This window comes from Melanostigma gelatinosum (assembly GCF_949748355.1).
Source record: "Melanostigma gelatinosum genome assembly, chromosome: 10".
Classification (NCBI taxonomy): Eukaryota; Metazoa; Chordata; class Actinopteri; order Perciformes; family Zoarcidae; genus Melanostigma; species Melanostigma gelatinosum.
In genome coordinates, this window is record NC_136643.1 from 13987863 (window position 1) to 14008617 (window position 20755).

A 20755-nucleotide genomic window follows, 5' to 3' on the forward strand; every position below is an offset into this window, starting at 1 on the left:
GCTTCACCATGCACGACCATTCATTTAGACCTCAATCTAATGTCTGTCTCCATAATCATGTGCCAATCACCATCTCCAGCCCAGTCTCATTTTACTGACCCTCCCCCGCCCCCCCAGTCATTTACAGGCTATTTGTCGTCTCTGTAGCTAATAGTGAATATAAAGAGTAAAAACAGCCCATTCAGCATATTAGTATGTGAATCCATGGAGCTCATGCTCTGAAAATAAGATGATGGTTAGAAAAATGTAGCTGCAATTTTAGCTGATTTCCATTAAGATGACACAGTTGAGGTTGAACGTTTTTTCCTCTCTTTCCATAACCCATCATGGGAAATGTGGACGGTGCACACGAGGAACCACTGATTTTCCATTAAGGACTGTCACGCAATGCATAAATTATTTTGACCATTGTCCGGATTACATGTGCCAGACAAAAGCTAGAATTAGCAAATGATGGTGCGGTGACAAAACAAATATAGTTTCACTGAATAGAGCATCGGTTTCCACTGGTACGGACGCGTATGCGATTGAAAGCAGGGGAGCATATGCTGAACAAGGCAGAGCTGCGTATGCAGGACTTCCATACAATATTCCACTTGAACATACCACTCACAACATCAAAGCTGATGTCGCAGCATCAATTTAAAAAAAAGCAAACCCGAGTTTCGACAGAGGAAAGTCACATCTCTCATCTCCATCCCACATCTGGAGCGTCCGCTGTTGCCGTGGCAACACCGGAGGCAGGAGGCCCCATCTAGGAGCAATAATCAATCAAAGTAAATTTGTGTTATGCGTCTATGAGAGAGTGAGGGTGGAGGGGGGGGGGGTGGTGGCACAGTGAGAGGGCACAAAGAGCAAACAATGGCCTCTCATCGCAGCCAGCGCCCATATGGTTAAATGAATAAGGCAATGATTTCAATAAAAGCCGTTAACCCCCTGAGTGCTGATCTCTGAGCGTGTGGCAGTGGTATGTGGGCCAGGATGATCCTCTGAGAAGCCACTCATCCGCGAGACGAGCCCGAAGAGCCATAGTGAACCAGGCCATGTGGAAAATCGCAGCCACGGGGTAAGAAAAACTATCAGTTACAAACCAACGGATAACTATGAATAAAGCATAACAATGTGCGGTCCAGCAGTGGTCCTCTGTGAGGAGATTCTCTATTGAGGCGTAGTTGCTGCTTCGCTGCAGACCATTCTGGTTGGCTGCACCGAGAAAAGGTTCACGAGGGCAGAGAGTGACACTAATGTAAAACGAACACTCATTAATGTGTTTGTTTAGTGGATGGAGACTGTTGCACAGTGGGGGCTACTGTAACTACATAGGCTCAGAGGTACAGACACATGTGGTGGAATGGACTGGTTTTTAATTTCAATCCTAAAGAGAGAATCAGACTGCACTATTGCAACAAATATGCGTGGGAGTCCACGGGGAGACCGGTAACATCTAAAAGATTCGTTTTTTTGTGGCATTTTCCCCACTGATCCAACTCATCGATGAATAATAACACATAGAAATGACAGATTATTTTGTTTATTGTTCTTGGTCTCACGGACTTTGGCCTCCAAAACGGGCAGAGAAAGAGAGGTGTGGAATTTGAGATTTCATTAAATACCCGATGCAATGCTGGCACCCTAAACGGCACAGATCAGCCTCGTAGCTCATCTGGAGCACATGATGAGGCCTGGTTACCATGGCATCTGTGCCCTCCTTCACACCCATTAGCCCTCGTGCCTTCCTTCCAGTGCGCCCTGCACTGGTGGCATTATGCCATAATCTGCAGATGCAGCAGCCGGCGCAGTCTGCTGTGTTCGTTTATTTCCTTTTTCATTTATTCGTTGTTATTAACTGGTAACCATACAATGTCATTTATAGTGACGGAGCACAAGGGGACAGCTTGTCCAACCAACAGTACTCAATTTACTGTCACGTTAGACAAAAAAAAGTCACGCAATTGTTGACATTTTGACAAATCCTTTCAGCTGAATATTATTTTAGTGGAGTAAAACACGTTCTTTGAAAGTGGCAAATAAAACACACACACACACACACACATGTGAGCAACACAGTCAAGTAAGCTGGGTAAGACCTCTTTCAAATCAAACAATGGGACACAGTGTGTGCCAGTGTTATTTATAGTGATAACAATCTCCAATCCCTCCATGGACTTCGGATAACCCAGAGGAACAGCTGCTGGTTAACACACATCGCTGTTAACTGACTAAAATCACACAAACGGAGCCAAAGATCCGGAGACATGAAAGTCCCATGGAAATGATTGTGTGGGCCTCACCGACGGGACATATGATGTCATTAGGAACTTATTTCGTTGGTATTTCCCTTCCATTGTTTGCTGTACGACTCTGACATTTGATTCTTGGCACAAAGGTATTCGTCAGATATGTGAAGAGAGCAAACCTGTGACCTTTGAGTGACTGGAGAGAGTCTCAGCCACTCCCACCCTGCTGTTCTTACACAAACACACACACACACACACACACACACACACACACACGCACATCACAGTAAAAGGAGAACGTTAAGAGCTGACACAGTACTCTGGAATGCAAACTTAGTCCCCCCCTGGTCTGCTCATGTGGAACTAAATAAAAGTACAGTAGAAGGAGAGGGAGTGAGGCGGTGAGAGAGATAACTCAGTACATTCCTACCCAAAGAAAAGTGCTTTTGTGCCTAATACACTTCTGTACACTGCTCTAAAATGCACCATGCGTTACAGCGTGCTAGCCAAGCTTTTGCTGGATCCTAACACTCCTGAGTAGCCTAAAGGTATAGCTCCTCTTCTCATTACACTTGTGGCAGTCTGCCCTGCCGGCCAGAAAAAAGAAAAAAAAACATGGTTCAAAAGAGAGCAATGACAAAAGCCTTGCTGACAACACTTTCTTTTGATCGTTCATGGCAAGAATGGCTTCCATGAGATGAGTCACCTATTCAAGGGGTTCCCATACCTCAACGTGCCCGTATGCCTCTCTGCTCAGGACCCATCAGCACTTGATCAATAATAAATGGCTGCAGGTGCAGCACAGTTTCACTGCAGCATCATGACTCTGAGATACTGGGAGAGACAGCGCCGACGGTGTCAGAGGAGGCACGTGAGGCGGCTTCAGTCATAGTAACGCCTCATCCAGCTGTGCACAGTGTGCTCTTCGGGCAGCTGCTGGTGATGGCGATACACACCATCACCCTGCAGCGGAAGCTTAATACGCCCTTTATGTTACAGGCTCCTGGGTCTGAAAGGGAGAGCTAAGGATGTGATGTTACTTCTTCTATTACACAGATGCGGTTTCGGTTTACAACAGATCTGGTTTCAGTCACATTCTGAACACCATTAACCACAGCAGATTATAAACGAGCACATTGGTTATGTTGGCTCCTGATGCGTTGGAGGCACTGGGCAGTGTCTAAATGAAAGGCACATGTAGCCTGCGATGTTGGCTCAACATAAATATGGGTAAGGAGGACTAAAGGCTGTCTGATGAGAAGGAAACCATTTTTTCCCCCACGACGGCATCATTGAACTTCATCAGTAATTCCTGCGAGGGGTTGCGTGTGTCTCAGGCGTTTGGCAAGGATATACCCAGTGAAATGAACGGCAGCGTCGCGACAATCAATTCGTTTACCTACCTTTTTTTACGGTCTCAGACGTGTGCCATATTCCTGCCGTGCGTCTCGGTATCAGTGTTCCGGTAAGAATCTGGCGCTCCTGCGCTCCTGCGCTCCTGCGCTGCTGCTGTACCGCACTGACAGGGCAGCTCCCTCACACGGTCCTGGCCATTGTGGTTATCAGTACCAGAGAGGGAGGCAGCAGCATGGAGGTGCAACACACTTCAAGTGCACTAAAATCTGTATTTTCAGCTGTAGCCCACAAGAGGTCGTCCTTTACGAGAGACTTAGCAGGAAGTTAGTGCATGTGGTGACATTTTTTTAAATCACCCTCCATTCAAAAATGTGTTACTTCTCTTTGATGTTTGAGCTTCACTGTGCAGAATGATGTGTGCACAATGTTTGACTCTAAAGGGTCATTTATCTGCTGAAGGGGAGCAGTTTCACTGTACTGAACCTAAACTCTGATTTAGATGATCGCATCTACTGGAGGCCAATGTGGTCCAATAAAGTTTAATGTGGTAAGATGAAACCACAGTTCACATACGCTGAGGATGGACTTTTCAGTAAAGTACACTGAAAAAAAATACTTTGATTTCTTATTTTACTTATAACTAGCTAACATGAACAATTTGAACAACTACAATCTCATGACAACTGAACTCCATCTGCTGATGAATCTCATGTGATATGACCGAAAGGTCCAGAACAGCTAAAAGCAAATAAAGCAGGGGTTTCAATGGCTCAAGGCATAAACCAAACACAAATAGCTATAATTTTGAATATCATCAAAACATTTTAAGGCCTGTTCAGAATAGAATATGAACTTGTAACAGTTAAATCTCCCCCTATCTCCATCAGAGGGCAGTGCTGCTCCTTCCAAACAGTCTGTGTCGTGTGTTAGAGCTGTATGCAGACTTAAATAGCTTATAGTTCTTGCCTAGTTTTAGTATTCGACCCACTTTGGCAAAAACTACAGAATATAAATAACCATCTATGTATGGCCTGTACAGCTTCCACTGCCTCATCTATCTTAAAATCTGATGTTAGGCTTGGTCTGTCCCCCTCGCCTCCCAACATACCTATTGTATGCAGTGTGTAGTCCAAGTGTGTAGTGTGTGAACTGTGCAGTGTTCAGACAAAGGGCTGTCACTCGTACTGCTGGAATGGACATGAACAATACCTCAAGCCCCTCGGGCCACATTACACCAGAGACTCACATAAAGGGATGAGAGAGGGAGCACAGACGGCTTCTGACTAATGGAGAGAAAAGTCAAAGGGACGTGCAAGAGTTTGTATCCACGGCCTGATCTCATAAGAAAACATAAAAGCTGTATTTTGGGAATTTGCAAAGCCAGGGCATAATGTAAAAAACACTCAGAATAATCTCAAATAACAGTCTAACAGACTGTTTTGCTTTGATATTCTGGGCTAAAGTTAGAAAAATCCAAGCCTTAATCAAATCATGTTGGCATTCATCCCAAAACATTGAGCAAAGAGTTACCACTTCTTTCTCTCTTGTCTTGGTATACGTTCACTTTACTCAATCATTTGTATGTATGTCCACCTGTGTGTGTGTCCCCAGAGAGGAAGGAGACAGATGGTTGTGGTATGGTTGTTTTGGTTTGTCTGGAGAAACACCTGCCGCATCCAGAGGGAGAGAAACCCCAACAAAAACCAAGACCTCACCCATGTGGTAGAAGAACAGCTGTAATAGCGTCCCTTCATGGCTTTACTTGAAATGAATAGAGCTACAACATAAAAAGCTTTCAGAAGACACGTCGTAAGATGAAATCTAATAGTAAGGCCTTCAAATAAGAAACTTCTTTGGTCAGAAATATTGAAAGGTAACGGGGAAAAACAGCATCTAAAATGTTTCTTTTATATTTTATACAAACGTCCAGTAGAATATCTTTTGTGTAACTGAAATAAATATATTTATAAATTAGTGCACACAGAAAAGTCACTTAACTGGCAACAAATTTGAAGTCAAGCGTTGCAATGTTTCAGTAGTTTGGCGACAACAATATAATATACAGCACCTTTCAAAATATGTCCATTCTTTTCATCCTGTTGATGACAGTAAGCCTGCAGTCCGGCAACTATTTCCTATGATGAATTACTCATGTGATGTTACCATAATTAAGATGCATGACAGTCTACTACAGCGTGCCATTAGTTTAATATGACCTTATAACCCCATCATTCCCCATATCTACGGGTATCAATCTACAGAAATCCTTCATCTGTGGTGTGAACAGTCATCCTGTCTCACTCCATCCTCCTGTTGGTCCTCCTAAACATCCAGCACGTGGTTAAGGTAGGAGATGTAACAAATCGCAAGTCGCAGGATCTCAATCTTGGACAACTTCTTGTCTGGTGGGAGCGTTGGGAGCAGCTGTCTCAGTTCTGCAAAGGCCACGTTGAAGGCCACGACGCGGACGCGCTCTCTGGTGGCGTGCGCAGATCGATACTTAGCCGTCGCGCGCCTCTTCCGCCTCTTCTCCTCCCTGCTGAGGGCGGGCACGTGCACGGAGCGCGCCTTGCCATTACCATCGTCGAGTTCGGCTGGCACGGAACCACACTGCGCATTGAAAGTGTCCAGAAGGGTCACCGTGTCCGTTTGTCCCCAGGACGGGTCGGACTCGGGCCGGCCAGGACTGAGGATCATGCTTCTGTCCTCACATTGGAATTATCCTGAAGAAAATAGTAGAAGTCAGTAGAAATTACATCTAGGGATGATTGGATGATGTTCTGTTTCAACGACTAATAGTCAGGAACTGAGACAAATACAATGTCCACATATTAGGCATGGGGCGGTATTTCATACACAAAAACTCTCGTGCTCTTCGTCAATTTTGAGGTACGGTACGAATTTATTTGATTATTTCCATTTCTACATTAACTACAATTCCAAAACATACATTAAACTACTAGATTCAGATTACCTACAAACTATAATCAACAATATAATTATATTATTCTTATGATATTGTTACAGTCAAATTGTAAAACTTGGCTAGAGATAAGAGACAAAGGACCCTGAAATATGAGGGACTGGTGGTGTCCCCTAGTGGAGGACTGCACATTTGCTTGCAGAGACCAGCGCTGTCCGAGGTGCTGAAACAATATCGAGACTGCAAAATCAAACGCGACTTATAAAGCCATTTAGTAAGCTAATGAGATCAGCTGAGCCGATATTAAGAACAGCTCAAACCTCTGAAACTGCGCTGCAGAGCAAAGGTTTTGTAGAAGTGCAGTATACATGCCATTTTAACTTACTGCACATTCAAAAACAACAGAGCCAACTGATTCAAGAGTCTCACATATTAAAGCAGCATCGCTAACCCAATAAAGAGTCAGTGCAGCAGCAACACGTAAAGTGATCTCCTCACCAGCCTCCATGCTGTTTTTATTTAGTTTTTTATGATGTTGAGTCGAGTGAAAATGCTGGTAACAGTGCGTGGGTGAAAAAAAACTCCGCAGTCCCTCCTGTCCTCCTCCCTGTCCGTCATATTGTCAGGCGCACATCTCATCCTTCAGTAAAATATCTGCCTGTTTCTCCCATCCAACCTCGCCTGGTTGTGCGCAAGATATCACAATCACAATGGGCCCAGTGCTGATTAGAGGGTTTTGGAGAAGGAGGGTGAGGGTATGAGGGCTGTATATCAAAACAGCTCATGTATCCAAGCAAGAAAATGGGAACCGAGTTTAATAAAGGCGACTCAGTTTGGTGCTTTTTATTACAACCTATTTGCACCACAGAAGAATAAATTCTGATATTGTGGTTCAGTTACTCGTAGGCTGGTACTGAGGTTCTGGCATTTTGTTATTGACCACCTTATCTCTTGGAGGAAAATGTCAGTCCTAATCACAACATAATAGTTGTGAATGAATCACTAAAGGGCGTTTTATTCACGTTTTATTTCCCAACCATCTGCACAGGGGTGAAGACCCCTGTGCAGATGGTTGGGAAATAAAACGTTCTGTGAACGTTAGGAAAACAACGTCCCGCTAATAGTCTGAAAACAATGTTTTTTATGAGCAACAAAAAATCGGACAGCTAACATGAGCATCAAGTGATAGATCATAAAATAAGCTTTCCAACAATATGTCTTTGTATGTAGCATAAATACAAATAGAAGTAATGTATGGAAGAAGAAATGGAACAAATGAGCCAAAAATGTACTTACACCCTGTAGAGTTCAAAATGATGAACACAAAATTGATGGTCAAATTGTCTTAAGGTTAGAAGTGAAGAGGCTGATGCTGACTATGAACATGCTGAATAAAATAGGCATAGTTGCTTTCTAACTTGCTTGAAAATACAATATCCCTCTGTCCCAACCAACCCCGCTCTCATGCCGTTATTCAGGAGAATGCAACATATAGGAAGTTTGGTTTTGTGCACGAACCTCATTGTGGATTTAATCATCTAATCTAGATGACTGTAATTTAGTGGTGAAAACGTTTGTGTTGACCAACTGTTTGTGTTTGCGTACATTAAGTTTCATTACTTTTACCTTCTTTCATGTCCGTTTGCCAGATGCAACCCTCTTGTGTAACCAACACATTTGTGCATGCAAACAAGCTGACGTAGTTTAATCTTAATTCTACCCCTCCCTCCCTCAGCTCTCCAATCTGTCTGGTTACCATCTGCTGTCATATATTGTTTCTGCTGATTTGGAATCAGATGACATCTAATCAATCAGCTTCATCACCATGGCTACAGCAGTCAGGAGGAAGAGGCTGGAGGAGGAGAGAGGTGAGCTTAAAGCACATCATCTTTTCTCATTCAGCACTGAAGTAAGATGAGACACATCAGACACATTTAGCAAACTGCAAACAAATATTTACACTGTTGATTATTTGGGTGATCCATTGAAAAAATAAAAGAATAACAAATAAATGCACATCATGAGTTTGTTTTGTCTAATCAAGGATGAAAAAAGGTACTCATTGAACAATGATACAAAACAAAGAAAGGCAACAAATCCCTGTATTTAAAAAGCCGGAGACAGGAATGTTAAATCATGTTTGCCTCAATTAATAATCAGTTAATAAGCAGTTCATATTGACTAATTGAATAGTTTCAGCCCTAGACTGTGTGTCAGTTGGGAATACAGGACTAAAATTAAAGGCATCTGATTGGAAGAGGAAAACACATAATGGCCAATGTTTCAATTGGGTGAACAGGGTGATGATGTGCTGTTCATGGCAACACATTAAAGGTACGGAAGGTAAGGAGAGGTACGATACTGTAGTCTACGATTCAACTAGCAGGTCAAATAAATGATTGCAGTTTGCAGAAACACTTTATTTTCGTCAGCTAACCATTGTGCACGTTGTCTACAGGCAAGCATACAACACACGTAAATAATACAATTTCAAATAATACACGAAATGAATGATTAATACATATTTACATGGTTTAAATAGAGTTGTTCTTTCAAGGAAATTGAATGACGTCGTACCAAGTTTGTGCCATGCACTTTGCAAAGGTAAAGTAAAGGTAAGAGCTGTGCTGTAATTTAAATGGAGTTGTATCCTGCCGTTCTGTTTGTTGACAACATAACAAACGACCGTAGCAAGTTTTCATAAAGTTTTACTTCCAACCAGGCACTTAGTTCTGTTTGTTTTATTAGGCCTGAGCACAAAATTCCCAACTGTAAATTAAGAGGAAGCGCTTCCCAGAGGAGCAGGATGAGGCAGAAAAAAGACCATTTACAAAATATAATTGATTGTAGAGAAGCTTAAATGGAAAAGTAGATGGATTTGTTTCACACCTGAGAATAGCAGGGAAATGCCTGCATGAGGTTTTATGTGAGTTAAAATTGAAGTGTTATCTTCCGCCAATTCAGTAAGAGACATTACAGAGGACACCTGTTTCTAACTCCTCAGGGGCAGTTAATGGACAGTGGAGAGGCGTAAGACATGTTAACGATAAAGAGGGAGACTTTCATTCAGTCAGAGAGTTTACTCTGGAAGCAGTGGCTCGTATCTCGGTGCATGCCTCTGCTGTGACATTAAATAGATATGCACAAGGTCTGTCTGTCGTCCACTCTGTTAACGATGCAACTCCGTGTTTTGCTGCTAGACGCTGTCACAGTTCAGTGAACATCACTTCACCACGTTGCCTTCAGGGGCTTGTGCTCAGGAAACCCTCCTTGGCTGACAAAATATTATAAGTGACTTATTATACCGACGAGGACAGAAGAGAAGAAAAAGTGAGCATGAGGAATATGGGATTATAATATTTAGCTTCTTTTTTTTTTAATGGAAAGCAGCTAGCATACCATGTATTAAAGGCAAACTGATTAATATACCTGGTCACAAGTCAGGCCAGATGCAAGATGTACGGGAATATCGTTTTATGAAAGTGATTTTGCCGCTGACCTGAAAGCATCCACAGTAATAAGGAAAGTATTGTGTGACGTTAACATTCATCCAAAAGTGGAACTGAAGGTGAGTCTACACTGCACTTTCCTCTCAAGGATTTCATTGTTGAATCCCTTGATATGGAAAGAAAATGTTTTGATCAGTTTTTTCCCAATTTATTTTAATTTACTATATTATTTTGAGAACTCTTTCATTGGAGATTTCACAGGTTTCCACCGATCACATGGCTATTTGTTGCATGAACATTAACAGAAAATGAGAATAATCCATCTTGAGATCTGTACGCTATGCCTGATGTTGCATAACTTGTTTTGTACAAGCAGGCTCAGATGTTTTCAATTCATTAGGAACCAAAACATAAAGAGGCCTCTTATTACTTTCTGTTCTCTTCAGTCAGAATATGAAACAGTTCAACGCGGATGAATCAGCCCACTTATAATGTGATGTTAAAGCAATCTACAATTAAAAGTTGCAAATGATTAGATACATGCAGTGTTTTTATGATGCATAAAAGTGACACACACTTGCTTGTGAGCATTTTTGTGAGCATCCAGTTTCACTGAAAGTCAAAAGAAAACTGAAGTTACAGCAACATAAAGTTTGTCCCCTGGCAGGAACTGTGATCCAATTATACTCCATCCATAGTCTACTTCCACTAGTATTGTATCGCTGAGAATCACACATTTTTATTACACCTTCAAATCGAACAATGGCGCACCTGCTACCATGCCAATGTCATGAGAAATGATGATTTCCTGGCTGCGGGTGATACAACATGACACTTGCTGGTGCATGCTGCTCTCTGCTGGACTAGTACATACTGTGTAACCACTTTACTCAAGAAAGGTCATTTCATGGGAGTTCTTTTTTTGTAATTCAATCTAAGTCACACACAATTTAACTTGTGATTATGAACTGTTGTTGAGAGGCAAGTACAATTTCTGAGTTTCAGGTGATATGTCTCGGCTTCAGGGCTGGTGTTAACATTGAAAATGGGGTCAAGGAGAGTGATATTTTCTGAAAGACATTAACAAGCCTACACTCCGTCTCTTTCTGATAGGCTGAAATGGGGAAAACACACACTGCCTTGAAGTAGAAGATGTATGTCTAAGAGTACTATTGTATGTTTGTCCTGTGTTTAAAACAGGCAAAATCTGTAGCTGGTTTCACTGATGAAAACCTCCATATTTCTTGACTTTTAGTGGTTCATAAATTCCACTCATTTAAAAATGCTGTCCAGGCTCAATAAAAGATATGTTGCTGATGAGAGTTCTGAGAGATGCCAGGTGATTGGTTGATGACCTTGATTGCTGATTGACAGCACCTGTGAGGAGGCTGTGCGTTGAGTCTTGTGGTGTATAAAACAGCATCTTGACTGTTGTTCTAGACTGACCTGCTCTCTCATTCGACACAGTAGCGAGCTGTGAAGTTGCAGCTGATATCTGTATTCAGAATGGGTGCGTTATCAACTATGTGTTCTTGTATTTGCTGAGGGATTTATGTGTCGTGTTCTGAGTAATGTTGGATCTCATGAACTGTAATGTTTAATTTGTGAGATTTCTGATCTGATGTGTGCTCATTTCTGATCTCTAATCGTTGGTTTAGCTGCGAAGAAAGTGTTTATCGTGTATGCCCACCAGAGCACTGGCTCATTCAACGCTGCAGCCAAAGATGCTGCTGTGGAAGTTTTAGCAGGTCAGGGCTGCACAGTGGTAGTATCGGACCTGTACGCCATGAAGTTTAAAGCCACTGCTACTGCTGAGGACATCACCGGTACATCAATATCTCCCTGGCATTAGAAGACGTTTAGCTTTTAATTGAACTTCAGAATTAAAATTAATGTGTTTGTCTCGGCAGGAGAAGTCAAGAATGCCGATCACTTCCGTTATGCAGAGGAGACCAAACTGGCATGGGAGGAAGGAAAACTGTGTGCTGAAATCACTGAGGAACAACGCAAACTCACTGAGGCGGACCTCATCATCTTTCAGGTAGAGGCTTGGTGACAGTAATGCTCGTTCGTTAAGCTTCTCTTTGCTCAAAGCTAACACTTTGCCTTACTTCTCAGTTCCCCATGTACTGGTTCACTGTTCCTGCCATCATGAAGGGCTGGATCGACCGGGTGCTCACACTGGGTTATGCCTACTCTGAAGAAAAGAGATACAGCCAGGGAATCTTCAAGGTAAAGGCTCAAATAAAGTGGTTTGCATTACTAGTCTGAAACTGTTACATCTGTTTTTCTAACTTGCTTTCTTTCTGCACAGGACAAGAAAGCAATGCTGTCCTTCACCACTGGGTCTCCTGAGTCCATGTTTAGTGCAGATGGTATTAATGGAGACATGAATGTCACACTGTGGCCACTACAGGTACTGAATCAGAATATTGCTTCAACTCTGCATTAAAGATCCAGAGTGTAGGATTTGTCTGTGTATATATTAATCCTGATGTTTTATTCGTCTATAATCTAAAACTAAATTGTTTTGGCTCGTGTAGAATGAGACCTTCATATCTCAAGAGGGAGTCGGGCCTTTGAGTTCTTTGTTTATACTGTAGCCCAGAAGGGACAAATCTAACACCGATCCTACAGGTTGCAATTTGTAACTTTACTGATGGTTACCCCTAAATCAACCCTTTGTTGTTTTGTTTTTGTATGCAAAAATAAATGAGGAGTTCAACGTAACATTTTACTTCAACCAGTTTCTCTCTCTCTCTCCAGAATGGCATCCTGCACTACTGTGGCTTCCAGGTTCTTGCTCCTCAGATCTTCTGGGCTCCGTCTCACGTTCCCTCTGAGGAGCGCAGCACCATGCTGGAGGGCTGGCGTACCCGACTGCAAGGTGTCCTGGGCGAAAAACCACTTTCCTTCACTCCCATGGACTGCTTTGATGGGGAGAAGGGTTTCCAGCTGAAGCCTGAGGTCCATGAGGAAAATGCCACTGAGGAGTATGGACTGACGGTCGGGACCCACCTGGGAAAGTCACTACCACCCAACAACCAGATGAAGGCTGGGGTCTGAAGACATTGGCCCTTCTGTATTTCCTCGCATGACAGAAAAATAAAGGCTGACTTGACTTATATTGGCGTCTATTACATGAGTTTTTGATGCATATACAATGTCATGGTTCAAATATGAAGGGCCGGGTTCTTGTACTGGGTTTTCTTTGCATATAAAAGTGGCAGAGTCAAGAAATTATGTAAAGGACTCTTTAGTGCCAGGTTTTCCACCTTGCAAAGTGATAAAAATCTGTCTTTAGAATTTCTGATGAAAGCAGATTTCTGTTTTTTCACTGAGTGATAGTTACCTGACAAATGCCTGGTATGTATTTCAAAAACTCTTTGGTCTCTGCACGATCTTCCTCCAGCTGCTGAACAACTTGAATGCCTTTTTAATTTGTAACCCTGTCAGGCAGCAGTGCTGAGAGTGCGCCAGAAGTATCGCAGTAAATCCCGGTGCTCTGTTTACATTTGGTCATTCGCGTGATTACATCGGTGACATTAAGCTGTTAAAGGCTGCAGTTTGCATACTTTTACAACGATTGTGCTCTGCCAATAAACTGCCACAATTCATGACTCACCATCTGGATAGCTATTGCTCACTTTCCCCCTCAAGCTCTGGCAGATATTCAAAAACTGACAAAACAATAAACTGCATCAAATCAATCTCTTTCTGGGAAATGATACTGGGCACAGTTACCCTCTAGTAGGAAAATGGATTGACTTTCAAAAGGCTCCTCGGCACAGATGCCACGAAGGCACTCGGCATGCACCCCATCGCCACCTTGCATCTTTTCAGTGACTTATTTCAGGTCAACCAAATGCTGCACTTCAAGTTCAGTGTTCTGTCCATGCTGAAGATGAAGAGAACCATTCTCACATGGTGTTACGCAAGAAACTAGGATGCTGTACAAACTTTTGGAAAAGAACCATCTCAGGAAACCTGTTATGCTTATTTCTGTTCAGTTATACGTCTGTTCTGCCTACAATATTTGAATGTATTTTGATATAGGTCTTTGGCATCTTAAGTCTGCATAAAGCAGCTGCTTGAACAAAAACAATGAAAATGCAAACTGGATCAGATGTGGTATCCTTACTCAACTTAGATTCTTAGTATGAAAGGACTCTCCAGATGAGGAACAAAAAAGACAAGAATGGGATATCCCTACTTTTGAATGAGCCCAGTGTATTTCCATCAACAAATGTTCACAAGAGTCACAACGGACACTGGCAAAGGGGCCTCTTGACCCATTAGGCCCCTGGTAGGCCATTGGAAATCCCTCTGTGGGCATGTTAGTGTTGTCCTTGTCAATGTTACGATAAACAATGTATTATTTTCCTTCCGTAGCATCTGCGTACTGTTGCAACATATCCGAAGGTGCAGTACATATAAGCATTCTGTTTAAAATGTGTCCACATATATAAAGGATCAAATAATTGTATTTTCTCACATTGGCCATGAGATGGCACTGTAGGCTACATTTTCAAGTCATTACCCAGCATTTATCATAATTATAAACAAGCTAAAAGCCAGTATGTGAATGCACCTTTTTAATGTCCCTACGTACTCTATAGCTGCGATTGTTGTGGTTTTGTGTGAAGGAGCTGCTAAATGAAATGAAATGAAATTTATTTATAGAGCGCTTTTCACAGACATGACAGCAGAAATTTAAAAGCATAAAAAACCACAAAGTGACCCAAGGGTCTATAAATTACATACACAGAATAAAAAATAAAAAAAAATAATAAATAAAATAATAAAATAATAAAAATTAAAACATATTTTAAGATCAGGTCTAGGACATGGGTTTTTACTCAAACGCCAGCCTAAAAAGGTGGGCTGCAGATGTTCTGTCAAACCTTTAGTAGCACACACCAAATAGCTGACACACAAACAGAAAGTTTGAAACATACTTGGGAATACTTCATGCAATGTTGCGACAAATAGCTCTGGGATCATGTTGCTCGACAGATCGCAAACCTTGAAAACAAACCTCATGGCAAAATGACATTATCCCTTCCCGTCACAACAGAGAGAATACGGCCGGATGTTCAATATTAAACTCAACTAGTGTGGTGATGGTAAAACAAAAAATAGAGAAGCCACAGAGACAAAATGAGAAGGCCTCTTAAAAATTCAGAATGCTTCAAAATGTTATGTTTGAAAAAAATGCCTCCATTGATGTGGCAAACACCTACCAACCCTTACACCTAAATTTCAATAAGACAGAAAAATGAGAGACAATGGGAAGAAAGTCAGCTGACAATGAGTATCCATATGTCTCACTCATGCGGCATGCTTGCACGCATGGACGCATGGACGCTATATGCTAATATGTAGCAGTTGTCCATTAACCCCTCATCCTCAAAGTGGTTGAAACTCAGGGCTGATTTTGGTCCCAGATGTGTGCCAGCTCATGCCTTTGATATCCATCGCTGAGTCTTTTTTTTTTAACGGGGCAACATTGGTGGGTGCGCTCCACCGCAGGCAACTTTTTCTTTAGAGGAAAGTAATGTTAAGGATAACAGAGCTGGAAACAGTAGAGTGAGAGGATCACTGAGCCACATCTGCTTCATGTGGTTCGAAGACATCAGGACTGGCACACAATTTTTAAACATCTTAAACACAGACAGACAAAGGCAGACATGCACGCTCTCAAATATCCACACGGTTACCGTGTAAAAGACACAAAAACAAAGACATTAACAAACCTACGCTCCGTCTCTTTCTGATAGGCTGAAATGGGGAAAACACACACTGCCTTGAAGTAGAAGATGTATGTCGAAGAGTATTATTGTATGTTTGTCCTGTGTTTAAAACAGGCTAAATCTGTAGCTAGTTTCACTGATGAAAACCTCCATATTTCTTGGCTTTTAGTGGTTCATAAATTCCACTCATTTAAAATTGCTGTCCAGGCTCAATAAAAGATATGTTGCTGATGAGAGTTCTGAGAGATGCCAGGTGATTGGTTGATGACCTTGATTGCTGATTGACAGCACCTGTGAGGAGGCTGTGTGTTGAGTCTTGTGGTGTATAAAACAGCATCTTGACTGTTGTTCTAGACTGACCTGCTCTCTCATTCGACACAGTAGCGGTCTGTGAAGTTGCAGCTGACATCTGTATTCAGAATGGGTGAGTTATGAACTATGTGTTCTTGTATTTGCTGAGGGATTTATGTGTCGTGTTCTGAGTAATGTTGGATCTCATGAACTGTAATGTTTCATTTGTGAGATTTCTGATCTGATGTGTGCTCATTTCTGATCTCTAATCGTTGGTTTAGCTGCGAAGAAAGTGTTTATCGTGTATGCCCACCAGAGCACTGGCTCATTCAACGCTGCAGCCAAAGATGCTGCTGTGGCGGTTTTAGCAGGTCAGGGCTGCACAGTAGAAGGATCGGACCTGTACGCCATGAAGTTTAAAGCCACTGCTACTGCTGAAGACATCACCGGTACATCAATATCTCCCTGGCATTAGAAGACGTTTAGCTTTTAATTGAACTTCAGAATTAAAATTAATGTGTTTGTCTCTGCAGGAGAAGTCAAGAATGCCGATCACTTCCGTTATGCAGAGGAGACCAAACTGGCATGGGAGGAAGGAAAACTGTGTGCTGAAATCACTGAGGAACAACGCAAACTCACTGAGGCGGACCTCATCATCTTTCAGGTAGAGGCTTGGTGACAGTAATGCTTGTTCGTTAAGCTTCTCTTTGCTCAAAGCTAACACTTTGCCTTACTTCTCAGTTCCCCATGTACTGGTTCACTGTTCCTGCCATCATGAAGGGCTGGATCGACCGGGTGCTCACACTGGGTTATGCCTACTCTGAAGAAAAGAGATACAGCCAGGGAATCTTCAAGGTAAAGGCTCAAATCAAGTAGTTTGCATTACTAGTCTGAAACTGTTTCATCTGTTTTTCTATTTCTTTCTGCACAGTACAAGAGAGCAATGCTGTCCTTCACCACTGGGTCTCCTGAGTCCATGTTTAGTGCAGATGGTATTAATGGAGACATGAATGTCACACTGTGGCCACTACAGGTACTGAATCAGAATATTGCTTCAACTCGGCATTAAAGATCCAGAGTGTAGGATTTGGGAGTTTAATTGCATGGACCATATATAATTCTTTTTTTGTTTTTCTGTCTATAATAACTTCAAACTAAATAGTTTGAGACCTTCATATCTAAAGATAGTTGGGCCTTTGAGTTTCCTTTGTTTATACTGTAGCCCAGAAGGGACAAATCTAACACAGATGCTAGAGGTGACAATCAGTACTAACTGTACTGATGGCTACCACTAAATCGTGCGTGTGTCTCTCCAGAATGGCATCCTGCACTACTGTGGCTTCCAGGTTCTTGCTCCTCAGATCTTCTGGGCTCCGTCTCACGTTCCCTCTGAGGAGCGCAGCACCATGCTGGAGGGCTGGCGTACCCGACTGCAAGGTGTCCTGGGCGAAAAACCACTTTCCTTCACTCCCATGGACTGCTTTGATGGGGAGAAGGGTTTCCAGCTGAAGCCTGAGGTCCATGAGGAAAATGCCACCGAGGAGTATGGACTGACGGTCGGGACCCACCTGGGAAAGTCACTACCACCCAACAACCAGATGAAGGCTGGGGTCTGAAGACATTGGCCCTTCTGTATTTCCTTGCATGACAGAAAAATAAAGGCTGACTTGACTTATATTGGTGTCTATTACATGAGTTGTTGGTGCATATACAATGTCATGGTTCAAATATGAAGGGCAGGGTTCTTGTACTGGGTTTTCTTTAAATGTACAAGTGGCAGAGCCAATAAATAATGTAAAGGACTCTTGCGTGCCAGTTTTTCCATCTTGCAAAGTGATTCACCACTCGGTTGTCAGCTTTAATGGTGCTGCACTAACTGTTACTCTGGCAACCAGAAGTGTTTATGGGCCATTTTCTCAACAAATTGTAATTGGGCCATGATGTCCATCAAGCTCCTGCTGGGATCTTCTCTTAACCGTTTTACGATCGAGTCGCTCTTATTGGGCACAAGATTATGATTTCGGTTGTGTCCCAGCTCTTGACCTCATGTTGGCTCAATCAAATCCTCCCCTTGTAAACTATTTTAAACCAATCGCCCTATACTTTTTAGTTGTGTGACAATTCTGCATTTCAGTCTTTTATAGTGCCTGGTTGCTCTCTTGATGGGCCTCTGGGGAGAAACGCCCTGTTTCTTTCCCCTCTGACTTGTTTGATGGGAACAAGTTTCCAGCTGAAGTTCATCTGAAACATGATTAAAATAATTTCTCCTGTCAGTGGGAACCCAACTGGGGAAACCTCTCCAACCAAAAAGCCAGATCAAAGCTAGAGGATAGTGATGAACACTATTAGTGCTGCACATGCAACAAAGCTTAATGTCTTGCAGATTCCTGTGGAAAGTTTGATTTGGGTGTGCATTGGGTCCCCTCTGCACTTTTGTTTTGGACTGCATATTTTGAATCAATCGTCTCGGATACAGTCTGGCTGAAGTGCTCTGTACCTTGTATACAGACATGCTGACGACAAGAGTCTGCAAACAGGTTTGAGCTCTACACAAGTGGCCGAGCACTTTTCCCAGAGAAGCAGCTTTTGTTTGGGTATGGAGGAAATGAGATCGGGGAGGGGAGGGGGAACACACTTAAGGAAATGGCCTTGCACTCTGATGTCCAGACCACAGCCTGTGACATGCAGAAACTCAGCAGTGTGCATATTGCACAGCTGAGGTTTCATAAGGTCACTATGTTTGTTTGTGTTCAGTTGGGTCCCATTTCATAATCACCTGTCCCTGCAGTTGAGCCGTGTTAAGATCTTTTCCTTATTTTGCTGTCAAAAAGCAGAACAAATTCAGTGATCTTGAGTTAGCCAGTAACCAAAATAAGACATTTCATATTGTGCTGAGCCCTTTCAGCTGAACACTCTGGTCCCACATGAGAGAAGTCCAGACAACAGCGCGGTTAAATCATGCTTTCAAGTGTGAAGTGTTTGAAACGTATGACTCAAGATGCAGCAATTAGCTTCATCCTCATAATTAAAACACAAACTCTGCATCTGTGGATCTACACATCTACACATCCCTTTTATTGTCAGTATGACGTGTTTGGAGTTTGCTTTATGCATCATTGACCCAGACAGAAAACCATAGTTTGTGTTTGTATTGCTGGGTTTTGGGGCATTGAGTGTTTATGTATGTTAGGCTTTTACCACAGTCTCTGATCTGCTGTCCATCCGGCTTTCCCATTGTCCATCCCAGTTCTCCCACCCTGGCTGCAGAGAAGGCCATTTTTGTCCGGTTCAATGGGAGGAAGTGGGCACCGTTTTAAACCAGATACGGAACAGAGTCACCGGAAAAGCAGTCCTGCTACACTGAAAGCTACACACGTTCATTCAGATAAAAAAAAAAATAGTTATGTAATTCAGGCTAAGCCTTCAGGTTGAGTGGACCTGGATATTTGTGTTAACAATCTTTAATCTTAATCCAACTTTAAAGATGAGTTGCTCCAAGACGAAAAGCACCTTTAGATGAGAATATCTAAAACTGGAAACGGGGGAAAAACTAGCCCGCTCTAAAAATATCTAAGCCAACGGTTGCTTAATATTTCGGCTACCGTTCAGGCATCTTCTCCTCTAACTCTTGGCAAGAAAGAAAATTTTTTTTTTTTTCACAAAATGTCAAACTATTCCTTTCAAAGACTGTAATAAAGTTTAAAATCCAGATATGAAAATCATATGCATAACGGCATTATTCCTTCAACCTGATGTTGGCCGTGCGGGGCCAGATGTGACTGATTATTCTACGTTGACTTTTGGGTGTTTTGATTATCGGCCGTAAATGGGTCCCTGTGTTTGCACCAGATGTCATAGTGTTAACAACAGGCCAGCCATTAAACACTACAGAGAGAGAGAGAGAGAGAGAGAGAGAGAGAGAGAGAGAGAGAGAGAGAGAGAGAGAGTGTGTGTGTGTGAGGGAGAGAGAGAGATGAAAAAGTGCAGGAGAAAGCGAGCTAAACTGAGAAATGAGGCAAATAATTTACATCAACCATGCTCTCACTCTTTCAGAGGCTGCATTAAAATCCAATCAATTATAACTCAACGAAACAGCTTGTTGAACTTTGCCTGCTGTGTGAGTGCGCATGAGAGTGGGTGAGAGAGTGAACCCATATGTGCACGTGAGGAAAGTGAGACACAGTTCAAGGCAGTTAGATTGGCAGCAGGAAAGGTTTTTCTTTTTTTTTAATGAAGAACTACACTCGCGTTTCCCTTTATGCGTAACTGAAGTTCTAACTGCCCCCCTTTACCTTTACCCTTTTTTCGTATCACAGAGTGCCCATTGTACGTTCTCTCATCATTACGAAACCAAGGAATTCACTCTGACATCTGAGCACAATCATCCCCCAAACCAATTAGAGTAGCCTCTTAAATCAAGTTATTCTCGCGGCATATGCTTTGTAGATAAGTTCCCACAATCTTTGTTAAGGAGAAAGATGAAAAGATTGATAGTCCAATAAAACACCTCTTTACATTTTCATTCCTGAAACATTTTTTAAATAGTTTTACTTCAGGGAGTAACTTACCTGAGACATTATACAACATATCTTTTAGCGATTTAGTTTTTGTTTTCTCATAAATTCAGAGTTTAAACTACTTGCAGGAGTATGGGAAAATGTGTGTGTGTGTGTGTGTGTGAATCAAAGATAAATCTCCCACGGCCCTATGTTGGCGATCACAGCCTGAACAGCTGGTGAGATAAAA

The 20755-nt window shown here is 42.3% G+C and overlaps 3 protein-coding genes across 3 annotated transcripts; 2 read left to right on the forward strand and 1 right to left on the reverse strand.

The window, feature by feature from the left end:
• Nucleotides 1–5915: 5915 nt before the first annotated feature.
• LOC306783088 (helix-loop-helix protein 2-like) lies at nt 5916–6290 on the reverse strand (the record flags this gene model as incomplete). Its single annotated transcript, XM_079276615.1, has 1 exon — nt 5916–6290. One exon carries the CDS (start codon nt 6288–6290, stop codon nt 5916–5918), a length of 375 nt encoding a protein of 124 aa, XP_079132741.1.
• Nucleotides 6291–8341: 2051 nt separating this feature from the next.
• On the forward strand, nt 8342–13031 carry LOC306783089 (NAD(P)H dehydrogenase [quinone] 1-like; the record flags this gene model as incomplete). Its single annotated transcript, XM_079276616.1, has 6 exons — nt 8342–8384; nt 11624–11791; nt 11876–12006; nt 12084–12197; nt 12280–12381; nt 12732–13031. 6 exons carry the CDS (start codon nt 8342–8344, stop codon nt 13029–13031), a joined length of 858 nt encoding a protein of 285 aa, XP_079132742.1.
• Nucleotides 13032–16138: 3107 nt separating this feature from the next.
• LOC306783091 (NAD(P)H dehydrogenase [quinone] 1-like) lies at nt 16139–17625 on the forward strand (the record flags this gene model as incomplete). The annotated part of the gene is made up of 6 exons (XM_079276618.1): nt 16139–16142; nt 16291–16458; nt 16543–16673; nt 16751–16864; nt 16941–17042; nt 17326–17625. The coding sequence occupies 6 exons, from the start codon at nt 16139–16141 to the stop codon at nt 17623–17625; spliced, it is 819 nt and encodes a 272-aa protein (XP_079132744.1).
• Between the last annotated feature and the right edge of the window lie 3130 nt (nt 17626–20755).